Genomic DNA, 22252 nt, shown 5'->3' with positions numbered 1-22252 from the left:
CTGAGTTTAGCTGTTAGCAAAACGTTGCTGTCATGAATTAAGAATGTTAAAAAATCCACTTTTTCGCGCCAAAAAATATGCACGCATCACGTCCGCTATGTACCGTTACGCCGCGTTGGAATACCGCTCATATAAACGACTACGGACTGCCTGCGGTACCTTGGAATTCCATGAAGTTTTGACATAAGTTAGATAAAATGAACAACTATTATCTGGTATTTGATTTTTTCATTAACGCATAAATTTCAAGTTATACGTAGTGTAAATTTTGATATTGTCTAGTCTAGGCTTGCACGTAATTTACGGATTTACGGAATTACGTAATTATTTGGAGTTACGGAAGGGAAGTTACGAATTACGTAAAGTCGTAATTATTGCATTGAAACGAGCTTTCTTCAAAGCAGTCAATTTCGTCGATTGCGAAAAATGAAAGCTCAACGAGTAGAAGAAGTTAGAGTTCCGGTATTCGCAGCCGTTTTTCTCTCTCTTGTTACGTAGGTGAAGGAAGGCATGCCGCGTTGCCATTTACTAACCTATTATCAACTTATCTGGCGTGACCAATGTAAATTATTAGTTAGGTAATGGGGGAAGAACTGAGTAGGGTCGTTTGACGTCAACACACCTGGTTTTAACTTCTCCCGCAACTAAACCATAGATAAGGGATAGAATTGTGTTAAGACCGATAGACGCTAACACGCCCGGTTTCAACTTCTTCGGGTGAAATGACTAATGAACGCAGGAGATCAATCTATCAAACATGGCCTATCAAACATTTGTATCCATTTTACTTTTATTTATTATTTACTTGTTCCAGTTTTCCGTTACTTATGGTATATATGTTCCGTTTCTATTTTATATTCACGCGTTTGAATAGTGGGAATTCCCCGCCAAGTGTGGATTAGCAATGCTTAACCATTCTTTATTGTTAATATCAACACTTGATATATGAACATGGAATATCATATTGTTTTTGGCTGTTTCATTTCAGACTTGGGGTATAAACAGGAAAATATCCATAACCTTTCAACACGACGATCTTGTGAAATTTAACGAAGAGCTTTCGCGACGAATTGGAACCAAATAAGCAAAAAGAGCGATTGATCACTCGCGCCAATACCTCGCCGTGATAATTAATGTGCGCTTATCAAATAGCAATTTGACGACAAGAGAGAGATTGCGTAATGAACCAAAACGACGGATTCCTCGCGGACCGTTGAAAATTTAACTGCTATCATATATAATCAAATATGAGCCTGTGTGTTTATTCTGTGCGAGATCCATTTTCTATTACAAAATCTTGATGTTCTGTTAACGGTTTTATCTTATATATCAGTCCGGACTTGGCCTTGCTCATGATGTTTTTCACAATTCCTCTCAATATTTCGGCCATATATGATTAACTGTCTTACCAAATGCGGCAGCTTATTTTGATTTATCGTCGACTTGAATACCACCGGCACTCGACCAAACTTTTGTCAATGTTGGCCGATAGGATCGCCGACTTGAGTTAGCAAATAAATGTTGTGAGTGTAAAATAAATGTCACAAAATGCATTGTTTTGCGATATAACTTTGTATTTTCGGAGAAGGCATGTCATATAAGTTCGGTATTTAAATTATACGCAAATGAATAATATTTGATCTAAATTTATCGCAAATAATGTTATAAACATTCAGTCCGCGAAATGATTGAATGTAAAATGAAGCATGGTAATCGGAATATCGTCAATAAGTCGACATCAATAATTATTATTATAAAAATGCTAACAAGGCATTAATGTCGGATAATGCAGAAAACGCTGCAAAAACAAGTCTTCGTCGCGAGGAAATCGCAACTATAATCAAATGAGAGAATACGCTCGTCGTTGGTTAATAAATTAGAAACCCGTAATTTTTATTCAGTACTAAGGTGGTTTTAAAAAACTATCGTTTCCATAAATATCCGTATACCAGTGTCGGTAATGATAAAATAAAATTGATCGCATAAAAATGGGACGGTTAATTTGCGAAGGTGATAAAGAAAAACCAAAGCTAACACAAAAGATAAAAATCAGAATAAAATTAATTTGAATTCACTCCTTGATAGTTGTCTTTAACATCTGCCGCCGGCGTGTAGTACTGCCAAGAATAGAAAAACCCAACTTCAATGTCCCATACGGAAAAAAAGTGGATTCAATGGGTTGTTACGATAGGTTTAAATGCGTGGAAAAATATCGCAATTACGGGGTCATTACGTAATTGATTTTGCCGTAATTACGGAATTGATTTTTGTCAATTACGTGCAAGCCTATTGTCTACGGACACCAATAAAATTTATGTGAACGAGTGTATTTCCTTCCTAACGTGATACTTACCAATTTTTATAAAGTTTGTTCTATCAGAACATCTTTAATTATTACTCACAATGAACCACTGTCAAACTAACATGCACAACTCCAGCGTTTATTTGCGACGAACTTTCGGCGGCGTCAATGGCCGTTGCCAGAATAAAATCCTGAAATAGTCTCAATATTCCATAGATGTGACGCAGTTCGAAAGATTAGAGATTGATATGGGTTCTTTTTTCATATTTATTACAGTTATTATCCAAAAAGTAATATAATCCTTATGGAAAAAATTGGCATGTCGGGCGGTCCTAAAATTCCGATATCTTCGTTATTTCCAGACCGTTTTTTATAAACTTGGTACTGTCTTTTTATTTTCACTCAGATCTATCCACTGGCGCAGTTTTTATTTAAATCGGGTGAACTTTAATTTGTCTGTAACATACCCACATGAATATCCACATTTAGGCAGTACAAAAGTTAGCGTGACTTGTGAAATTGCAGCAGTACGCGAGGGATCACAGTACTGTTAGCGCAACATGCACATTCGACGTTCATTTCAGCACAAGAAACGTAAACAGTTTCGTCGAAAGCACGCGCCACAAGTATACGAGTGCATCTTTCGCGGAAAACGTTTCGCACCGGTAGATAATTTTCGTCTATTTTGTCACAGCTATTTCTATACTAATTTTTCATTACTACTATTAGAACTACAACTCTTAAGGAGGCAAATGATGATTGACTTATTTCATTCATACTTAAATTTTCCAAACACAACCAAACACTAACGAATAGCCATTTTTTCGAGTTATTGCGGGCCGGATAAAATTACGCCGCGGGCCGTAGTTTGGTGACCCTTGCCCTATTTGATATATACGAGAAGTGTACGTTCAAGAAATAATAATAATAAAAAAACTTGTGTTAAAACAAATGTTTCTGGACAAATCCTTCCAGTAAACTGAAGCTACTACTCTTGAAAATGCAAATATATTTCACGTTGTAAAACAAGTTACACCGTTGTATATTTTTAATTCCTATGAGCAGGCTACATTTTGACTCTAACAAGTGAGAAACCGCTAACATACATGCTTTGATTTGCCTAGTAAATACATGCACCCTTTTCCCCGCTGTTATGTTTCTGCATGGAGCATTGGCAAGGTTGTGACCGGGCCAGAGGCCCCGTTTTGTCAGCCGTGGACTTGCTCTGAGAAACTTGCGTACATGATTTATTAAACGCTACGATTTTCTACATAACTAAATTAAAGACCGGCGTCGAATTCAGAACCTTGTACTTTGTGAAACTAAATTAGCGATGTGGTGTCAAAAGGGCATTCTCCAAAGTATTTGTACATAAGTTTCAATACCGTACTGTCTATTGAACATTTTCCGTAATGAAATAGACATCCTCTAGAATAGACTAGATCAGTGATTCCCAAAGTGGGCGATATCGCCTCCCGGTGGACAAAAACGATACAGAAGGGGGCAATTTTGCGGAACCTGTTTTTGTTCAGCGGCTGGCGCATCGTGCACTTGATTACTGTACTCTGCGTGCGTTCGAAGGTTTGAATCCCGTGGGCGATAATCACACACGAGAGGATTGCTGAACTCCTCCCCGCAGTAAGAGAGTTCGCATAGCCCAGGCCAGGGGTCGGGAACCTACGACCCGGGGAGTGAAATAATCCGGCTCGCGACGCTTCACTGAATTATAGCGACAAAAAGGCGGTTTTGACAATGAATGAGTTTTACAATTTACGCTCGAGGAGTAGATTATATTTTTACGTAACAGAATTTATTGTAAGACACGTTTAGATTAAATTATATTAAAACCCAACAATTTAGTAAACAACCACTCGTTAACGAGCCTACAATTTTATTATAATTAGCAAAGGGCAAAACGCAGAAAAGTTGATGCTGAGTGCAGGGTTTCAATAGCGCAGAAAATATTCAAATGGAGCTCCTTGAGATGCAATGTAATGAGGAAATATAATTCATATTCTATTCGAGAGATGCACCACTGCCTGATTTTTATAAAAATGAATATTCTTGAAAAAATCTATATATATATATATTACAGTTTGACAAACCATGCAAAAAATTCACTTCGATGTTGGGAAGTTGGCCTACATATTATATGTGTGCAAACAATTATTTTCGAATATGAACATTACAAAGAACAAGCAGAAAACTAGGATCAGTGATGCCCATTTAGAAAATGTTCCAATCTTGGCTTCATTCAGTGTGCCGTTGAACAGCTATCAAGCGTGATGCAGAAACAAGACAGTGTCACATTAAATGTCATTTTCTTTTAATAAGACGACTAAGTTGAATTCACGAATTGTTGCAGTCTTCGCGCGCTGTTCTCTCCTTAACTTTCAAAAAATATGTGCGGCCCGCCAAGACTTGTAACCAGAGGTGGGATTCAGCCGGTTCGCACCGGTTCTATAGAACCGCCTCACGGAATTTTATGAGATCAGCGAACCGGTTAGCATTACTGGTTACTGTCAATGTTCTGTACGTAACAGAACCGGCTGAAAGATATGGCTTCTGTGAAGGAACCGACTGAAAAAAAAAAAAGAATTCCACCACTGCTTGCAACCCTTAATTTTGACCCGAGAGCGACAAAAGGTTGCCGACCCCTGGCCGTATCCGATGATCGGTTACGGCTTCCCCCACTATCAAGTCCATGAATCTGAAACAAATAAATGACTGATTTATTTTATGGACTGTTAACCAGACTGGAGGCCGTGGTACATGGTGAGGAATCGAAGATGTATTTTACCGAAGATCGTTATGATGTATTTTGGTGCAGGTCATCAGGCAAGTACCCGGCAATTTTTGAAGAGGTAGAACCCTGGATTATTTTATTTCGGACCTCTTATATGGCGGAAAAGGGGTTTTCAGTGTGCCGCCGATGTCGAAAAGCCATCATGCAGCAACAAGACAGTGTCACATTAAAGGCCATTTGTAATTTTTTCATTTAATAGGACGACTGACTTGAGTTGAGAATTGTCGCAGTCTTTGGTTCGCTGTTCCGGCTCTTTCAAAAAATATGTGCGGCCCGCCAAGACTTGAAACCCCTAATTTTGGTCTGTCGGAGACAAGGTTGCCGACCCCTAGCTAGTTATCGGGTACGGTTTCCCCCACCATTAATTCCATGAATCTGAAACAAATAAATTGCTGATTTTTCCCCACTATCAAGTCCATGAATCTGAAACAAATTAATTGTTGATTAATTCTATGGACTGGTAACTGGATTGGAGGCCATGGTACGTGATGAGGAATCGGAAATGAATTTTTCCGCAGTTCTACCGGTTTTCAGCCGTGACACTATACAACGAAATCGCCTCTCGATCAGTGAACGGGGTGATTTGAGGTTGTGACTGACGAAAATGTTGAAAATATAAGAAATAAAAACTCGCTGAAGACCACCAAGCTCATCCATCTCATTAAAAACACTATACTATGAACTATGATTTGTCTTCTTGTTTATTTGGTCTGTAATATATTAGTTGCTGACTCTACATTTTTTGTAGTACCCGTACCGGGGGGGTGGAATGAAGTTGTAGAAATCACTTTCTTAGGCGATGTTACAAAAAAGTTTGGGATCCACTGCTCCAGATGAAGACTTCAAAATGTGTCGTTCAGTTTCGTCATGGTTGAGGGCACCTCAAATCGATGAGTCATATTATTTATGCTGACTAATGACTACGACAGACTGCTCTAATTTCAGTGAAGATTTTTATTGTTTTGATACCACTGTGAAGCTAGTAGCAAACCTTCTTCTAATTTTGCGCAGCGGTGCGTATAATCTCGTTTTTGTGCTCATTGAAGGGTGATATGACAGTTTTGTGCTTATTGAAGGGTGGTGGCGTAAAACATGGGCGAGTCCTAAATTCCACACAGAGAACAATGATTAAGTTTGTAGACAGGCTGTGGAAGAAATACATCACGATAAGCAGTAAATTCAAATATATTTGACGGCAACTTAGGATACAGAGTGGAGAGCATCCCGGCGGTTTGATCGCCTATGCAGTTTCATTTGTCATAGTACGTTGTCGAAATTAAATATACTCGGCTGATAAAATTGATCAGGACAAATATTTTGACAAAAAATGTTAGATTACGTAATCATATAAGCTTGAAAATATAACGAAACGAGTGTTCCATGTCACCTGCATAGGTTTCGGTAATAACTGCTAATTAAAAGCTAAGTTATGTTCAATTTATGTGACATTTTTTGGAAATACTTCTCATGCCTGCAAACATTTATACAGAGGTGCAAGATGGTACGCGAACTAAGAGAAATAAGCAATATCAACCGAGCCATTGAGTTGAGGTCCAAATCGTCTGACCAACTCGATTTACATTATTACACACTGTGATACCGATAAAAATTTATATGGTGCCTATTCCGTGATGCTTTATGCGCGCTGCTTATTTTGCTAAAGTGTTAATTCAACCAAGAGCCCCGAGCATTTTTGTATAACTTTAAAAATATTTCAAATCCAGCCTACTAAATTACAACATTTCGTAGCCGTAAAAGTGCTTTACTTCGTTTCAAACTGTGTATTGTCTTACGTAACAAACGTTAAACTTCATTATAATATGTCTTAGTAATTTAAGAAGTTTCACATGCAGTTTGTAGTATAAAGCAAATTCTTCAACACATGCAATAAACAGAACGTAAAAATTGTTTTGTTTCAATATGTCTCACTGGCGCTGAAATCAGAAGTCAGGTTATTATATGTCGTACATTATCGTTATATCGTAATTTGGATATTTTGAAGATCAGCATAACGTCTCTTCTATATTGGTGGCGCGAAATATTAATTTTTTATTCAAGAGATGACAAATTTCCAGAATTATGTGCAATCGTGTCATTAATACACGATAATTTTATAAAAATGGTACAAACAAAATTATGCAATTTACAAAAGTCAAAAAAGCTAATTTTGGCAACTTTCAAATCCCTGCAGCACACTCTCCACACAAGAGGCATTCGATTTGATTATTTTATGTTAAAGAAGTTTATCTGAAGTTTGCCACACAACTAGAACCTAAGCCTTTTTTATTTTAGAATCTGGGGTATTCTCATAGCGAAAATGGCCTTATTTGGGAAAATCACGTATAGCGAAAAAAGCTAATTTAGTCAAATTTCAAAGCCTAGCAGCACACCCTTCCGCCCAAGAGGCATTCGATTCGATTCCTTTAGGTTAAAGAAGTTTACCTGAAGTTTGCCACACAACTAGAACCTAAGCCTTTTTTATTTTAGAATCTGGGGTATTCTCATAGCGAAAATGACCTTATTTGGAAAATTACGTATAGCGAAAAAAGCTAATTTAGTCAATTTTCAAAGCCTAGCAGCACACCCTTCCGCACTAGAGGCATTCGATTTGATTCTTTTAAATTGAAGAAGTTAACCTGAAGTTTTCCACACAACTAGAACCTAAGCCTTTTTTATTTTAGAATCTGGGGTATTCTCGTAGCGAAAAGGGCCTTATTTGGAAAAATTACGTATAGCGAAAAAAGCTAATTTAGTCAATTTTCAAAGCCTAGCAGCACACCCTTCCGCACAAGAGGCATTCGATTTGATTATTTCACGTTAAAGAGGTTTACATGAAGTTTTTCCTACAACTAGAACCTAAGCCTTTTTTATTTTAGAATCTACGTTATTCTTATGGCGAAAATGGCCTTATTTTGAAAAATTACGTATAGCGAAAAAAGCTGATTTAGTCAATTTCCAGAGCCTAGCAGCACACCCTTCCGCACAAGACGCATTCGATTTGATTATTTCATGTTAAAGAGGTTTACCTGAAGTTTGCCACACAACTAGAAGCTAAGCCTTTTTTATTTTAGAATCTGGGGTATTCTCATAGCGAAAATGGCCTTATTTGGAAAAATTACATATAGCGAAATAAGCCTATTTAGTTAATTTTCAAAGCCTAGCAGCACACCCTTCCGCACAAGAGGCATTCGATTTGATTATCTCACGTTAAAGAGGTTTACCTGAAGTTTTTCCTACAACTAGAACCTAAGCCTTTTTTATTTTAGAATCTACGTTATTCTTATGGCGAAAATGGCCTTATTTTGAAAAATTACGTATAGCGAAAAAAGCTAATTTAGTCAATTTCCAAAGCCTAGCAGCACACCCTTCCGCACAAGACGCATTCGATTTGATTATTTCATGTTAAAGAGGTTTACCTGAAGTTTGCCACACAACTAGAAGCTAAGCCTTTTTCATTTTAGAATCTGGGGTATTCTCATAGCGAAAATGGCCTTATTTGGAAAAATTACATATAGCGAAATAAGCTTATTTAGTCAATTTTCAAAGCCTAGCAGCACACCCTTCCGCACAAGAGGCATTCGATTTGATTATTTCACGTTAAAGAGGTTTACCTGAAGTTTTTCCTACAACTAGAACCTAAGCCTTTTTTATTTTAGAATCTACGTTATTCTTATGGCGAAAATGGCCTTATTTTGAAAAATTACGTATAGCGAAAAAAGCTAATTTAGTCAATTTCCAAAGCCTAGCAGCACACCCTTCCGCACAAGAGGCATTCGATTTGATTATTTCATGTTAAAGAGGTTTACCTGAAGTTTTCCACACAACCAGAACCTAAGCCTTTTTTATTTTAGAATCTACGTTTTTCTCATGGCGAAAATGGCCCTAATTAGAAAAATTACGTATAGCGAAAAAAGCTAATTTAGTCAATTTTCAAAGCCTAGCAGCACACCCTTCCGCACAAGAGGCATTCGATTTGATTATTTCATGTTAAAGAGGTCCACCTGAAGTTTGCCACACAACTAGAAGCTAAGCCTTTTTTATTTTAGAATCTGGGGTATTCTCATAGCGAAAATGGCCTTATTTGGAAAAATAACATATAGCGAAATAAGCTTATTTAGTCAATTTTCAAAGCCTAGCAGCACACCCTTCCGCACAAGAGGCATTCGATTTGATTATTTCATGTTAAAGAGGTTTACCTGAAGTTTTCCACACAACTAGAACCTAAGCCTTTTTTATTTTAGAATCTACGTTTTTCTCATGGCGAAAATGGCCCTAATTAGAAAAATTACGTATAGCGAAAAAAGCTAATTTAGTCAATTTCCAAAGCCTAGCAGCACACCCTTCCGCACAAGACGCATTCGATTTGATTATTTCATGTTAAAGAGGTTTACCTGAAGTTTGCCACACAACTAGAAGCTAAGCCTTTTTTATTTTAGAATCTGGGGTATTCTCATAGCGAAAATGGCCTTATTTGGAAAAATTACATATAGCGGAATAAGCTTATTTAGTCAATTTCCAAAGCCTAGCAGCACACCCTTCCGCACAAGACGCATTCGATTTGATTATTTCATGTTAAAGAGGTTTACCTGAAGTTTTCCACACAACCAGAACCTAAGCCTTTTTTATTTTAGAATCTACGTTTTTCTCATGGCGAAAATGGCCCTAATTAGAAAAATTACGTATAGCGAAAAAAGCTAATTTAGTCAATTTTCAAAGCCTAGCAGCACACCCTTCCGCACAAGAGGCATTCGATTTGATTATTTCATGTTAAAGAGGTTTACCTGAAGTTTGCCACACAACTAGAAGCTAAGCCTTTTTTATTTTAGAATCTGGGGTATTCTCATAGCGAAAATGGCCTTATTTGGAAAAATAACATATAGCGAAATAAGCTTATTTAGTCAATTTTCAAAGCCTAGCAGCACACCCTTCCGCACAAGAGGCATTCGATTTGATTATTTCATGTTAAAGAGGTTTACCTGAAGTTTTCCACACAACTAGAACCTAAGCCTTTTTTATTTTAGAATCTACGTTTTTCTCATGGCGAAAATGGCCCTAATTAGAAAAATTACGTATAGCGAAAAAAGCTAATTTAGTCAATTTCCAAAGCCTAGCAGCACACCCTTCCGCACAAGACGCATTCGATTTGATTATTTCATGTTAAAGAGGTTTACCTGAAGTTTGCCACACAACTAGAAGCTAAGCCTTTTTTATTTTAGAATCTGGGGTATTCTCATAGCGAAAATGGCCTTATTTGGAAAAATTACATATAGCGGAATAAGCTTATTTAGTCAATTTCCAAAGCCTAGCAGCACACCCTTCCGCACAAGACGCATTCGATTTGATTATTTCATGTTGGAAGCTAAGCCTATTTTATTTTAGAATCTGGGGTATTCTCATAGCGAAAATGGCCTTATTTGGAAAAATTACATATAGCGAAATAAGCTTATTTAGTCAATTTTCAAAGCCTAGCAGCACACCCTTCCGCACAAGAGGCATTCGATTTGATTATTTCACGTTAAAGAGGTTTACCTGAAGTTTTTCCTACAACTAGAACCTAAGCCTTTTTTATTTTAGAATCTACGTTATTCTTATGGCGAAAATGGCCTTATTTTGAAAAACTACGTATAGCGAAAAAAGCTAATTTAGTCAATTTCCAAAGCCTAGCAGCACACCCTCCCGCACAAGACGCATTCGATTTGATTATTTCATGTTAAAGAGGTTTACCTGAAGTTTGCCACACAACTAGAAGCTAAGCCTTTTTTATTTTAGAATCTGGGGTATTCTCATAGCGAAAATGGCCTTATTTGGAAAAATTACATATAGCGGAATAAGCTTATTTAGTCAATTTCCAAAGCCTAGCAGCACACCCTTCCGCACAAGACGCATTCGATTTGATTATTTCATGTTAAAGAGGTTTACCTGAAGTTTTCCACACAGCCAGAACCTAAGCCTTTTTTATTTTAGAATCTACGTTTTTCTCATGGCGAAAATGGCCCTAATTAGAAAAATTACGTATAGCGAAAAAAGCTAATTTAGTCAATTTCCAAAGCCTAGCAGCACACCCTTCCGCACAAGACGCATTCGATTTGATTATTTCATGTTAAAGAGGTTTACCTGAAGTTTTCCACACAACTAGAACCTAAGCCTTTTTTATTTTAGAATCTACGTTTTTCTCATGGCGAAAATGGCCCTAATTAGAAAAATTACGTATAGCGAAAAAAGCTAATTTAGTCAATTTCCAAAGCCTAGCAGCACACCCTTCCGCACAAGACGCATTCGATTTGATTATTTCACGTTAAAGAGGTTTACCTGAAGTTTTTCCTACAACTAGAACCTAAGCCTTTTTTATTTTAGAATCTACGTTATTCTTATGGCGAAAATGGCCTTATTTTGAAAAATTACGTATAGCGAAAAAAGCTAATTTAGTCAATTTCCAAAGCCTAGCAGCACACCCTTCCGCACAAGACGCATTCGATTTGATTATTTCACGTTAAAGAGGTTTACCTGAAGTTTTTCCTACAACTAGAAGCTAAGCCTTTTTTATTTTAGAATCTGGGGTATTCTCATAGCGAAAATGGCCTTATTTGGAAAAATTACATATAGCGAAATAAGCTTATTTAGTTAATTTTCAAAGCCTAGCAGCACACCCTTCCGCACAAGAGGCATTCGATTTGATTATTTCACGTTAAAGAGGTTTACCTGAAGTTTTTCCTACAACTAGAACCTAAGCCTTTTTTATTTTAGAATCTACGTTATTCTTATGGCGAAAATGGCCTTATTTTGAAAAATTACGTATAGCGAAATAAGCTAATTTAGTCAATTTCCAAAGCCTAGCAGCACACCCTTCCGCACAAGACGCATTCGATTTGATTATTTCATGTTAAAGAGGTTTACCTGAAGTTTGCCACACAACTAGAAGCTAAGCCTTTTTTATTTTAGAATCTGGGGTATTCTCATAGCGAAAATGGCCTTATTTGGAAAAATTACATATAGCGGAATAAGCTTATTTTTCTAATTAGGGCCATTTTCGCCATGAGAAAAACGTAGATTCTAAAATAAAAAAGGCTTAGGTTCTAGTTGTGTGGAAAACTTCAGGTAAACCTCTTTAACATGAAATAATCAAATCGAATGCCTCTTGTGCGGAAGGGTGTGATGCTAGGCTTTGAAAATTGACTAAATTAGCTTTTTTCGCTTTTTTTAATTTTTTAAAATAAGGCCATTTTCGCCATAAGAATAACGTAGATTCTAAAATAAAAAAGGCTTAGGTTTTATTTGTGTGGCAAATTTCAGGTAAACCTTTTTAATATGAAATAATCAAATCGAATGCCTCTTGTGCGGAAGGGTGTGCTGCTAGGCTTTGAAAATTGACTAAATAAGCTTATTTCGCTATATGTTATTTTCCCAAATAAGGCCATTTTCGCTATGAGAATACCCCAGATTCTAAAATCAAAAAGACTTAGGTTTTATCAGTGTGGCAAACTTCAGGTAATCTACTTTAACATGAAATAATCAAATCGAATGCCTCTTGTGCGGAAGGGTGTGCTGCTAGGCTTTCCAAATTGACTAAATTAGCTTTTTTCGCTATGCGTAATTTTTTCAATTAGGGCCATTTTTGCCATGAGAAAAACGTAGATTCTAAAATAAAAAAGGCTTAACTTCTAGTTGTGTGGCAAACTTCAGGTAAACCTCTTAACATGAAATAATCAAATCGAATGCCTCTTGTGCGGAAGGGTGTGCTGCTAGGCTTTGAAAATTGATTAAATTAGCTTTTTTCGCTATACGTAATTTTTCAAAATAAGGCCATTTTCGCCGTAAGAATAACGTAGATTCTGAAACAAAAAAGGCTTAGGTTCTAGTTGTGTGGAAAACTTCAGGTAATCTTCTTTAATGGGAAATAATCAAATCGAATGCCTCTTGTGCGGAAGGGTGTGCTGCTAGGCTTTCAAAATTGATTAAATTAGCTTTTTTCGCTATGCGTAATTTTTCTAATTAGGGCCATTTTCGCCATGAGAAAAACGTAGATTCTAAAATAAAAAAGGCTTAGGTTCTAGTTGTGTGGAAAACTTCAGGTAAACCTCTTTAACATGAAATAATCAAATCGAATGCCTCTTGTGCGGAAGGGTGTGCTGCTAGGCTTTGAAAATTGACTAAATTAGCTTTTTTCGCTATACGTAATTTTTCAAAATAAGGCCATTTTCGCCGTAAGAATACCGTAGATTCTGAAACAAAAAAGGCTTAGGTTCTAGTTGTGTGGAAAACTTCAGGTAATCTTCTTTAATGGGAAATAATCAAATCGAATGCCTCTTGTGCGGAAGGGTGTGCTGCTAGGCTTTCAAAATTGATTAAATTAGCTTTTTTCGCTATGCGTAATTTTTTCAATTAGGGCCATTTTTGCCATGAGAAAAACGTAGATTCTGAAATAAAAAAGGCTTAACTTCTAGTTGTGTGGCAAACTTCAGGTAAACCTCTTTAACATGAAATAATGAAATCGAATGCCTCTTGTGCGGAAGGGTGTGCTGCTAGGCTTTGAAAATTGACTAAATTAGCTTTTTTCGCTATACGTAATTTTTCAAAATAAGGCCATTTTCGCCGTAAGAATAACGTAGATTCTGAAACAAAAAAGGCTTAGGTTCTAGTTGTGTGGAAAACTTCAGGTAATCTTCTTTAATGGAAAATAATCAAATCGAATGCCTCTTGTGCGGAAGGGTGTGCTGCTAGGCTTTCAAAATTGATTAAATTAGCTTTTTTCGCTATGCGTAATTTTTCTAATTAGGGCCATTTTCACCATGAGAAAAACGTAGATTCTAAAATAAAAAAGGCTTAGGTTCTAGTTGTGTGGAAAACTTCAGGTAAACCTCTTTAACATGAAATAATCAAATCGAATGCCTCTTGTGCGGAAGGGTGTGCTGCTAGGCTTTGAAAATTGACTAAATTAGCTTTTTTCGCTATACGTAATTTTTCAAAATAAGGCCATTTTCGCCGTAAGAATAACGTAGATTCTGAAACAAAAAAGGCTTAGGTTCTAGTTGTGTGGAAAACTTCAGGTAATCTTCTTTAATGGGAAATAATCAAATCGAATGCCTCTTGTGCGGAAGGGTGTGCTGCTAGGCTTTGAAAATTGACTAAATTAGCTTTTTTCGCTATACGTAATTTTTTTAATTAGGGCCATTTTCGCCATGAGAAAAACGTAGATTCTAAAATAAAAAAGGCTTAGGTTCTAGTTGTGTGGAAAACTTCAGGTAAACCTCTTTAACATGAAATAATCAAATCGAATGCCTCTTGTGCGGAAGGGTGTGCTGCTAGGCTTTGAAAATTGACTAAATTAGCTTTTTTCGCTATACGTAATTTTTCAAAATAAGGCCATTTTCGCCATAAGAATAACGTAGATTCTAAAATAAAAAAGGCTTAGGTTCTAGTTGTGTGGCAAACTTCAGGTAAACCTTTTTAATATGAAATAATCAAATCGAATGCCTCTTGTGCGGAAGGGTGTGCTGCTAGGCTTTGAAAATTGACTAAATAAGCTTATTTCGCTATATGTTATTTTCCCAAATAAGGCCATTTTCGCTATGAGAATACCCCAGATTCTAAAATAAAAAAGACTTAGGTTTTATCTGTGTGGCAAACTTCAGGTAATCCACTTTAACATGAAATAATCAAATCGAATGCCTCTTGTGCGGAAGGGTGTGCTGCTAGGCTTTCCAAATTGACTAAATTAGCTTTTTTCGCTATGCGTAATTTTTTCAATTAGGGCCATTTTTGCCATGAGAAAAACGTAGATTCTGAAATAAAAAAGGCTTAACTTCTAGTTGTGTGGCAAACTTCAGGTAAACCTCTTTAACATGAAATAATCAAATCGAATGCCTCTTGTGCGGAAGGGTGTGCTGCTAGGCTTTGAAAATTGACTAAATTAGCTTTTTTCGCTATACGTAATTTTTCAAAATAAGGCCATTTTCGCCGTAAGAATAACGTAGATTCTGAAACAAAAAAGGCTTAGGTTCTAGTTGTGTGGAAAACTTCAGGTAATCTTCTTTAATGGAAAATAATCAAATCGAATGCCTCTTGTGCGGAAGGGTGTGCTGCTAGGCTTTCAAAATTGATTAAATTAGCTTTTTTCGCTATGCGTAATTTTTCTAATTAGGGCCATTTTCGCCATGAGAAAAACGTAGATTCTAAAATAAAAAAGGCTTAGGTTCTAGTTGTGTGGAAAACTTCAGGTAAACCTCTTTAACATGAAATAATCAAATCGAATGCCTCTTGTGCGGAAGGGTGTGCTGCTAGCCTTTGAAAATTGACTAAATTAGCTTTTTTCGCTATACGTAATTTTTCAAAATAAGGCCATTTTCGCCATAAGAATAACGTAGATTCTAAAATAAAAAAGGCTTAGGTTTTATTTGTGTGGCAAATTTCAGGTAAACCTTCTTAATATGAAATAATCAAATCGAATACTCCTTGTGCGGAAGGGTGTGCTGCTAGGCTTTGAAAAATGACTAAATAGGCTTATTTCGCTATATGTTATTTTTCCAAATAAGGCCATTTTCGCTATGAGAATACCCCAGATGCTAAAATAAAAAAGACTTAGGTTTTATTTGTGTGGCAAACTTCAGGTAATCCACTTTAACATGAAATAATCAAATCGAATGCCTCTTGTGCGGAAGGGTGTGCTGCTAGGCTTTCAAAATTGACTAAATTAGCTTTTTTCGCTATGCGTAATTTTTTCAATTAGGGCCATTTTTGCCATGAGAAAAACGTAGATTCTGAAATAAAAAAGGCTTAGCTTCTAGTTGTGTGGCAAACTTCAGGTAAACCTCTTTAACATGAAATAATGAAATCGAATGCCTCTTGTGCGGAAGGGTGTGCTGCTAGGCTTTGAAAATTGACTACATTAGCTTTTTTCGCTATACCTAATTTTTCCAAATAAGGCCATTTTCGCTATGAGAATACCCCAGATTCTAAAATAAAAAAGGCTTAGGTTCTAGTTGTGTGAAAAACTTCTGGTAATCTTCTTTAATGGGAAATAATCAAACCAAATGCCTCTTGTGGGGAAGGGTGTGCAGCTGGGCTTTGAAAATTGACTAAATTATCTTTTTTCGATATACGTATTTTTTTCAAACAAGGCCATATTCGCTATGAGAATACCCTTGATTTTAAAATGAAAAAGGCTTAGGTTCTAGTTGAGTGAAAAACTTCAGGTAAACCTCTTTAATAACAAATAATGAAATCGAATGTCTTTTGTGCAGAAGGGTGTGTTGCTGGACTTTGAAAATTGACTAGATTTAACTTTTTTCGTTAAACGTAATTTTCCCAAATAAGGGCATTTTCGCTATGAGAAAAACGTAGATTCCAAAATAAAAAAAAGACTTAGGTTCTAGTTGTGGGAAAAAAATTAACATAAACCTCTTTATTAATAAATAATGAAATCGAATGCCTCTCCCGCGGAAGGGATTTTTGCTTGGATTTGAAATTATCTGGCTTATCTGCTTTTTCGAAGGAAGTTAAATAAAATTCGTTTCCCCTTTTTTTTGTTTTTTCATTCCTTTTCAAGCTTTTATTATTTATTTTTTCGCTATATAATTGTTATTTTTCCTAAATTATAAACATATTTCCCATAATAGTATGCTAATTTCGTTTATCTTCATTTTTTCGGGTGTAGATTCTGACACGCCTCCATTTCTGCCATAAATATTAACCTTTCCGCTTCGCCGCACACAAAGGTCAAATTGCTACTAGCTTCACAGTGGTTGTTTTGATGCTATCGGAGTTAGGTACTAAGTAAAACTGGTGGTTACCAACGATGACTGAACGATACAGTTTTTCGCTTACAACTTTCAGGTAAGTTGGCGATATTGGTCATATTTAAGGATTAGTCTGTAGTGTGTTTTCCTGCATAAATTGTAAGGTTACCGGTACCGTACCGTCCCGGTGCTGTGTTGGTTTTTTAGCTCGGTCACACGTCTGTTTATTAATGCACTAATGTCAGAGGCCGTGGTTCGTCACATAATTCGACTGTCTTGTCGTTCTTCTTCTCCCCCCCGGGATAAATAAGTGAAATATGAAAACCTTATCCGTAATTAATACAGTACGGTAATACCGTACCGTGCCCTTTCTTCACTAATCCAGTGAATTCTGCATTATTACTGCTGATAGTAAATTACATTGTCTGTACATTTTTAATCTTATTGCTGTATTGAATTGGTCCTTAATCCTTATTAAGTATTACCGGTAGCCTTATTGCCCTAAAAGTACAACAGCCCGAAAGTTCAATACATTTGCATATTTTTTGTGTGTTTATTTCTGGCCCAAGCCTTGTTTAACAAGATTTGTGTTTTTTTGTGAATGCAGAATTCTTTCCTTATTTTTAATTTGTGTGTATTACAGTATTATGGAGTTTTTGAAATAAATTATTTAAATAACGTTTAGAAATATTTTATTATAGGCCTAGCTTGTTGGGAATTTTTTCCTCTGAATATATACACAAAATTTAGTCAACCATTTTTTTTTATTCTACAGTCCCAGTGGCAAGCTGGTTCAGATCGAATATGCCCTCAATGCAGTTGCTGCTGGTTCACCATCAGTTGGCATAAAAGCACAGAACGGAGTTGTTATTGCAACCGAGAAGAAACAGAAATCAATTTTATATGATGAAGGAAGCATACATAAAGTTGAAGCTGTAACAAAGCATATAGGAATGGTTTATAGCGGGATGGGTCCAGATTACAGGTTAGCTTTGGAATACAGAAAATTTGCCATCATTGGCTATTCAGAATAATGTGTTAAAGTGAGCACTTTTGAGTTTTGAATATTCGATCAAGATTGTCCATACCAGGCCTGCACAACATACGGCCCGCGGGCCGCATGCGGCCCGCTTGATACTTCTGTGCGGCCCGCGGGTGATTTGGAAACACGCCACTTCTCGGGTCTAACAATCAAAGACGGCATTGTTATGCAAGCGCGCCGCTACTCCGATCATATTCGAAATCGTGAGATTTCTGTTTTACACTAGTTTCAATAAATATCAAACTTTGTGTGAAATTGGTGTGCCCTTCGCAACCCTTAAAAGTCGTCGCTCGACCTCTCGCCCCCCAGTTTGCAAAACCCTGATTTAGATATCTCAGTAGTCAGACTGAATCATGCTCAAAACAATATCGGTATACAATCTCACACCCATTAGTGCATATTAGCAACATATTAATAACCCCGTTATTTTTTTCTAGCAGTTTAAAAAACTGAAGTTCTTTTTTGATTCAAATTTAGAACTTACCGTAAAAAACAATTTCTTCATTTATGAGTAGTGCAGAAATTCTCGCACAAAGGATATTGCTATTTTAGTAAAATTTCAAAAATATTGGAGCAGATTTTGTAGAAAAATGTAATTTAGCAGTCGAAAAAGTACAACAGATGAAGATCTATTGCTACTAAACGGATTGTTTGTCTAGCCTACAATGGAAATACCCAATAATGGTAGATATGACTAAATAAATTGTCATACATATATTTGGGACGATTTTACAAAACTGAACCTGAGTAAAATATTTTCCTGCACTCAGTTTATACTGCAACAGGCAATACCTAATTCTAATAAAAAAGAAATATTGAAAATGAAGGGTGGGTTTTCAAGGATGATGAACCACTAAATATATATTTGCCATCTCATATGCAAAATACTGTACCTAGTTTTTACTCAATAAAATAAGATTCTTCATATTTTTTTCAAGCTCCCCAGTAATGAAAGTGTTTCATTAAATTTAACTGTTTCACAATATCATTTTGATTTGTAGTTCATCTTGTGAAATATGTATGTGGCAAAGTTTGCGGCCCGCCGGTCCTTCGAACTTATGCTTGCGGCCCTCGTGGTATTTTGAGTTGTGCAGGCCTGGTCCATACCATCAAACTAAGTGTTATTACTATGGCCATAATAAAAAATACCTATATATGAACTAAGATTTGATCTGCGTAAAATTCTATTTGATGTGAAATTGAAAATATATCTTGTTATATATGATCGAATTCACACTATATTTTTAAATCATTTATTCACTCAATATAAAATTCGAATATCCATGCATAAGCTATTCTAAGCTGAATTGTGTATGCATTATCATGTCTAGAGTATTGGTTAAGAAAGCACGAAAACTTGCTGAAGCATATAATGTAACGTATCAAGATTCAATACCAACGGCACAATTAGTTCAAAGAGTTGCATCAGTAATGCAGGAATATACTCAGTCTGGGTGAGTTCAACCACTTTTTTTTATTTGCAATTAAGTAATTTTTCCATGTGATTCGACATTTTCCGGGGTATCTTAACCAATAGTTATGCTTTTGAAGTGACAAATGGTTGAGCCAACTATCTGAATTCTGAACTATATCATAATTTACTCAATTAAATAATAATTATCAGTACTTTTATGTTCATTAATTGATATCAACTATATTTTTTCTAAAGAGTGTGGGTTGAGGAAATTCACCTGTTATTTTCCGATGCAACCTCTGTTTGACTCAAAACTTCTATACTCTCATTGTTAACTGGTTAGCCTCAGCTATTTGAAGTGGAAGTTCCTGTTTTTAAATAAATTTACTAATTATTCATTTATTAATTTATTAACTCCAAGTTTTGTGTCAATTACCAATCATCTTCATTGAAAAAAATTTGTGAATTGGCATCTTCATTACTATGGCTTGTAATATTAATTGTGACCTATTGGCTGTTCAAGTTTTAAAGCAGTCAAATTCTTTAAAAAACCATTCCATTCTTAGAGATTCAGACTTGCTTAGTGCTTACCATCAATTTATTACCTTACTTTCATATACAGAGGTGTCAGACCTTTTGGAGTTTCTCTACTTGTATGTGGATGGGACAAAGATCAAGACAGGCCTTACTTGTTTCAATGTGATCCATCAGTGCGTTACTTTTAATTTTTTTTTTTTGTATTAAAGACTTGTTTGATCAAATAGACTAATTTGACTACTTCAAATTAGTTCGAAAATAAATATTTAATGGATTGGCAGTTAAGAACGAAATAGTGATTTTTATCCTACTATAACACTTCGTTGTGTTCATATATTGCAATTGCATTGCTACTCATGCTTTGTGTATGTAAAAAGTGGATTTTTAGTTTTTCCAAATAAGACGTTATGATTATTCACAGTTTTAGTGGGTCTCAGCACTTTAGTGGTAGTGGAATCTGAATCACATTCATGTGACAAGTAAACTAGATTCTATGAGTTTTCATACAACAAATTCACCACATTTTATACATCACATTTCAGGGTGCATATTTTGCGTGGAAAGCAACAGCTCTTGGAAAAAATCATTTAAATGGGAAATCATTTCTTGAAAAAAGGTGAGTTAATTTGTGGTACTGTCATTGTAATATTTTCATCAATGTTTCTAAGAATTGTCCATTTTATTGCAACATGTAGTGCTTGTTTGAAAAATCTTTATATTAAGTTGCATATGCATTTATAGTGATCAAAGCTTTACATATTCTTTAGATATAATGAAGAATTAGAACTGGAAGATGCAGTTCATACAGCCATTCTTACTTTAAAGGTGAGTTTAAAATGTTTTCAGAGAAATTTAACCTTAAAGCTTAATATACTGGTGAATGGTGAATTTTGTTTTGAAGGAATCATTTGAAGGCCAGATGACTGAAGACAACATAGAAGTTGGAATTTGTGATAAAGATGGTTTTCATAGATTGGCTCCTACTGAAGTTAAAGACTATCTTGCTGCTATAGCATGATTTTCTACAGCATTCAGATACCAGATAAAGTACTCTCCTCAAGTTTTACTTGGGGCATCTAGTGCACCTCTGTGTCTAGTTTTTGAATTGTCCCTCAGTTTCTCGTTTGAAGATTACTGATTGTTTACCACAACACAAGTAAAATATGAAACGCAACCTGGGTTACTATGTTGTTTGGGGTTATGACAATGTTTTGCTGCTAATTCAGCATTGTAGCTCAATAAATATGATAACACCGAAGTACTTTTCTAGTTTGTGGTTGGGTTGATATAATAATAAAACAAGTCTGACTGTATTTTTCCTTGGTCATTGGTATCTTGGTACAGGTAAATAATTGGCTGGATATTTGGAAATGATCCTTTGCCATCTTTGCTGTTTACTCCATCGTTGGAAGCAATTTCCCAAGCTCATTACCAGAAGTGGAGTGTGTAGCGAAAAACGAGTCGCAGCCGAAATCTGACGCAATAGGCACATATATCAAGGGGAAAATAAATACTGCGATAATATCGTATTGGACCCACAGAGCAGAAGATAAAAGAATTAGAGAAAGATGACAAATCGAAGTGTAAAATCAGTCAAATTAATATTACGTTGTTCAAATGGTAACATTTCATATATGTGGTGAATCACCTGTTAATAGAGTCTAAGCCCGATCTGCATTGCTTCGGGGGTCAATAAGAATGCCAAATGTTCGTATATTGTAAAGTTGCACAATTGAATCCAAAAACAGATATATTGAAGTATACACTTAAACTCTAATACAGCTATGCGGTTGAATCCAATCAGTAATTCTTAGTAAGTATTACTAAGGCTTGTCGCTATAAATCATTAACAGGGAAATGGCTAAAATGACCCATTTTGATTCAACTCAAAATACTAGTAATACAAAGGTGGTTGAAAAACATTAATAGTTACAATCCACATTCGCTACAATACACCTGATTATTATCCAGGGTAATGTACAACCAATACGATTTTCATAAATTGATAAATCCACTCGTCCGTAATGTCGTTCGACAGTCAATGAATGTTGTGTAAATCCAGAGTATTATACCTGATATTCCATTTTGCACTCGTATTATTTTGGCATATATATATATATATTAAAAATATTACGTTTTTCAGTTGACCAGAAAGGTATATACACTCCAATCGTATCAAAAATTTGAAATGGATGTGAGTGATTAGATCATCGAGCGGTCAGATTCCGAGAGTTTAACCGTTTTTTATCTTAAAAAACGAGTAGTCATTCTTGACTTGGGGGTCAGAGAACAATAAATCTAATCGAATACCGAATCAGTCCAACACTCACTTTCATGGAATTGCTTCTTGATATAATGAACCTTTTTCCAAGCTATGCTTGCAAAATGTCTATATATATATATAATTTTTTGGGGCTCC

The 22252-nt window shown here is 35.8% G+C and overlaps 1 protein-coding gene across 1 annotated transcript; it reads left to right on the top strand.

Annotated features, from left to right (window-relative positions):
• The first annotated feature begins 6024 nt into the window (after nucleotides 1-6024).
• LOC120328715 (proteasome subunit alpha type-2-like) lies at nucleotides 6025-21146 on the top strand. The gene is made up of 8 exons (XM_078114582.1): nucleotides 6025-6075; nucleotides 16857-16937; nucleotides 17616-17825; nucleotides 19214-19336; nucleotides 19919-20006; nucleotides 20376-20449; nucleotides 20601-20658; nucleotides 20735-21146. Exons 2-8 carry the CDS (start codon nucleotides 16900-16902, stop codon nucleotides 20849-20851), a joined length of 708 nt encoding a protein of 235 aa, XP_077970708.1. The 5' UTR covers nucleotides 6025-6075; nucleotides 16857-16899; the 3' UTR covers nucleotides 20852-21146.
• Nucleotides 21147-22252: the final 1106 nt, after the last annotated feature.

Source organism: Styela clava, chromosome 7 (genome assembly GCF_964204865.1).
Source record: "Styela clava chromosome 7, kaStyClav1.hap1.2, whole genome shotgun sequence".
NCBI classification, from domain to species: domain Eukaryota; kingdom Metazoa; phylum Chordata; class Ascidiacea; order Stolidobranchia; family Styelidae; genus Styela; species Styela clava.
This window is presented reverse-complemented; position numbering and strand designations above follow the sequence as displayed.

Excerpts from the sequence above, each read along its gene's own strand:
- LOC120328715 (XM_078114582.1), top strand. The coding sequence starts at position 16,900 with ATGACTGAACGATACAGTTTTTCGCTTACAACTTTCAG. Across the intron at positions 17,826-19,213 it reads GGGATGGGTCCAGATTACAG|AGTATTGGTTAAGAAAGCAC; the intron begins GTTAGCTTTGGA and ends TATCATGTCTAG. Across the intron at positions 19,337-19,918 it reads CAGGAATATACTCAGTCTGG|AGGTGTCAGACCTTTTGGAG; the intron begins GTGAGTTCAACC and ends TTTCATATACAG.